This window comes from Exserohilum turcica (genome assembly GCF_000359705.1).
Source record: "Exserohilum turcica Et28A unplaced genomic scaffold SETTUscaffold_274, whole genome shotgun sequence".
NCBI classification, from domain to species: Eukaryota; Fungi; Ascomycota; class Dothideomycetes; order Pleosporales; family Pleosporaceae; genus Exserohilum; species Exserohilum turcicum.
Window position 1 is genome coordinate 1 of NW_007360108.1, and position 2,301 is coordinate 2,301.

A 2,301-nucleotide genomic window follows, 5' to 3' on the forward strand; every position below is an offset into this window, starting at 1 on the left:
TCAGAGAGGAGAGCGATCAGGTGTTAGCCGCCAGGCTTTGGCGCGCTGTAGTAGGTGCAGAGAGACTGGCCTATAACTCGCGTACGTGCAAGAAAGATACTCTAGGTACTGCTTAATCTATTATGTTAATATGTAGTAAAACAACTATATCGTGGTGGAACTACAGGCTTATAGAGGTGCGCAGGTTTGGTTGGGTGCGGCGCTCGCTTGCCTGCGGCGCTCGCTTGCCACATACGTTATAGTTAATAGACTATGGTTGAAGTAAGAGAGAACTGTTTAAAATACTATATAGTATAAGCATATAATGCTGAGACCTATGTTTAATATAAAATATATAGTATAGGTAACTCTTAGATGAAAAGATAGAGTTATCTTTTTACTAGCTTAGTTACAGTATAGTAGAAACTTGCTTGTATAGCGTTTATATTGACTAAATCACCAAAATACTAAGTCATAGTAAACAGATAACGTGTTTTACAAGCGAGCGCCGCGTACAAGCGAGCGCCGCACCCCACCAAACCTGCGCACCTCTATAAGCCTGTAGTTCCACCACAATATAGTTGCTTTACTGTATATTAATATAATAGATTAAGCAGTACCTAGAGTATCTTTCTTGCACGTACGCGAGTTGTGGCCAGTTTCTCTACACCTACTGCAGCGCGCCAAAGCCTGGCGGCTGACACCTGATCGCTCTCCTCCCTGACGCTCTTCATGAGCAATCTGCTAACCAGCCTCACGCTAAGCAAGTAGATCCTCTCTAGCTCCCTTTGTTAGCACTCCATGCTTCTATATCCACTTCCTTTTACGCTACCTACGCTTTGTTGCTACCTCATTAGCCCTCTCAAGGCTGGCGATCCGATCACGCATTAGCTTAGCTAAGAGCATTATTCTCTCTGCCCCCTTCTTAAGCTGGCTAATCGCCACAATAATTGACGCTAGTGACGAGCTCTTATGCCGCTAGACCCGATCACGTATTAGCGTTAATTAGGCTTTAAGCTCGCGTACGTTGCTTAGGGTACGAGCCTGCCAGACGGCCTCTACAAGAGCAGCTACTAGAGTAGGCGTACGCAGCTGTACGTTAAGCTTTGATAGAACAGTGTCTGGCTAGAAAGGAACAAGGCCTGCGCCTTAAAAGGCTGAGCAGATATTGGCTGCCGTGAAGGATCGATCAAAGGCTACCTTGAACGCTGGTAGAAACTCAAGCTTGGTGATATGGTTGATGTGGTTGCGTATTAGGCTCTCCACCTCACGGCTGTACGCGCGCTTTAATGGCGAGAAGCAGCCAACGTCAAGAGGCTGGAGTAGGTGAGATGAGTGAGGCGGCATACAGAGCGTATAGATATTGTTTGCCTTACAGAGCTTTTGGAACTTAAGTGACTGGTGGCTCTTATGGCTGTCAAGAATAAGCAGCTGGCGTACCCTAACAACCTTGCTATCTGTATGCTTAACAAAGTGCTTTAGCCACTTAACTCCTAGCTTATTAGTCGTCCAGCCATTGTCGCTAACTGCGATCGCCTAGTCGCGTGGGATCTCTGTCTCCTTATACTAGGCAGATAGGTGATGCTTGCTAGTAAAGATAAGGAACGGTGGGATAGACCAGCTAGCTGCATTGATCCCAGCGATAAACGTTACCCACTCTCGGCCACCTGGTTGAACAGCCTTTGGCCGGCCTCTTCTCTCTAACGCTGTAACAACTAGCTAAGTCGCGATCTTGCCCATTATAAAGCCCGCTTCGTCGAAGTTGTAGACGTCTTTGTCACAGATGCTGTACTTAGCCTTTGTCTTCTCCACAAGCTTAAACTAGCTCTTAATTAAGACTAGATCTTCACACAAGGCTCTCTGCCTATCGTACGCTCGATTAAAACGCGTTGTAAGACTGTCAGTACGCTTGACAAAGTTGCGCGGCCAGTGGACGCCAACCTGGCCAGCGCCGCGCGCAGCCAGCAGTCTATCAGCCATATCTCGCACAGCTGCATAGGTAGGCGAAAATCCACGTAGATCCAGATGAAGTACATGATCAATTATCACCTGCTCTTCTAGCTTAGTAAGCTTCTTTAAGTTGGGCTGGCAATCGCGTCGGGCAGGCTTGCCGACGCGTCGGCGGCGGATTGTTTGTTCTGACACGTTATAGATAGCAGCAGCACTGCGATTACTCTATATCTGACCAGATTCAATAGAGGATATAGCGAGCTGGATATCTACTTCATTTAAAGCTAACTGACTAGCGTTGCGTTGAGCCATTATGTATTGAGATGAGAGAGGTGCACAAAGTTGGTGGGGTGCGGCGCTCGCTTGTACGCG

General features: G+C 47.2%; 1 protein-coding gene across 1 annotated transcript; it reads right to left on the reverse strand.

Annotated features, from left to right (window-relative positions):
• Window positions 1-1,128: 1,128 nt before the first annotated feature.
• Window positions 1,129-1,695, reverse strand: SETTUDRAFT_112556 (uncharacterized protein; the record flags this gene model as incomplete). Its single annotated transcript, XM_008028616.1, has 2 exons — window positions 1,129-1,501; window positions 1,547-1,695. Coding segments are annotated over 2 exons (522 nt in total), but the record flags the coding sequence as incomplete, so codon positions are not given.
• Between the last annotated feature and the right edge of the window lie 606 nt (window positions 1,696-2,301).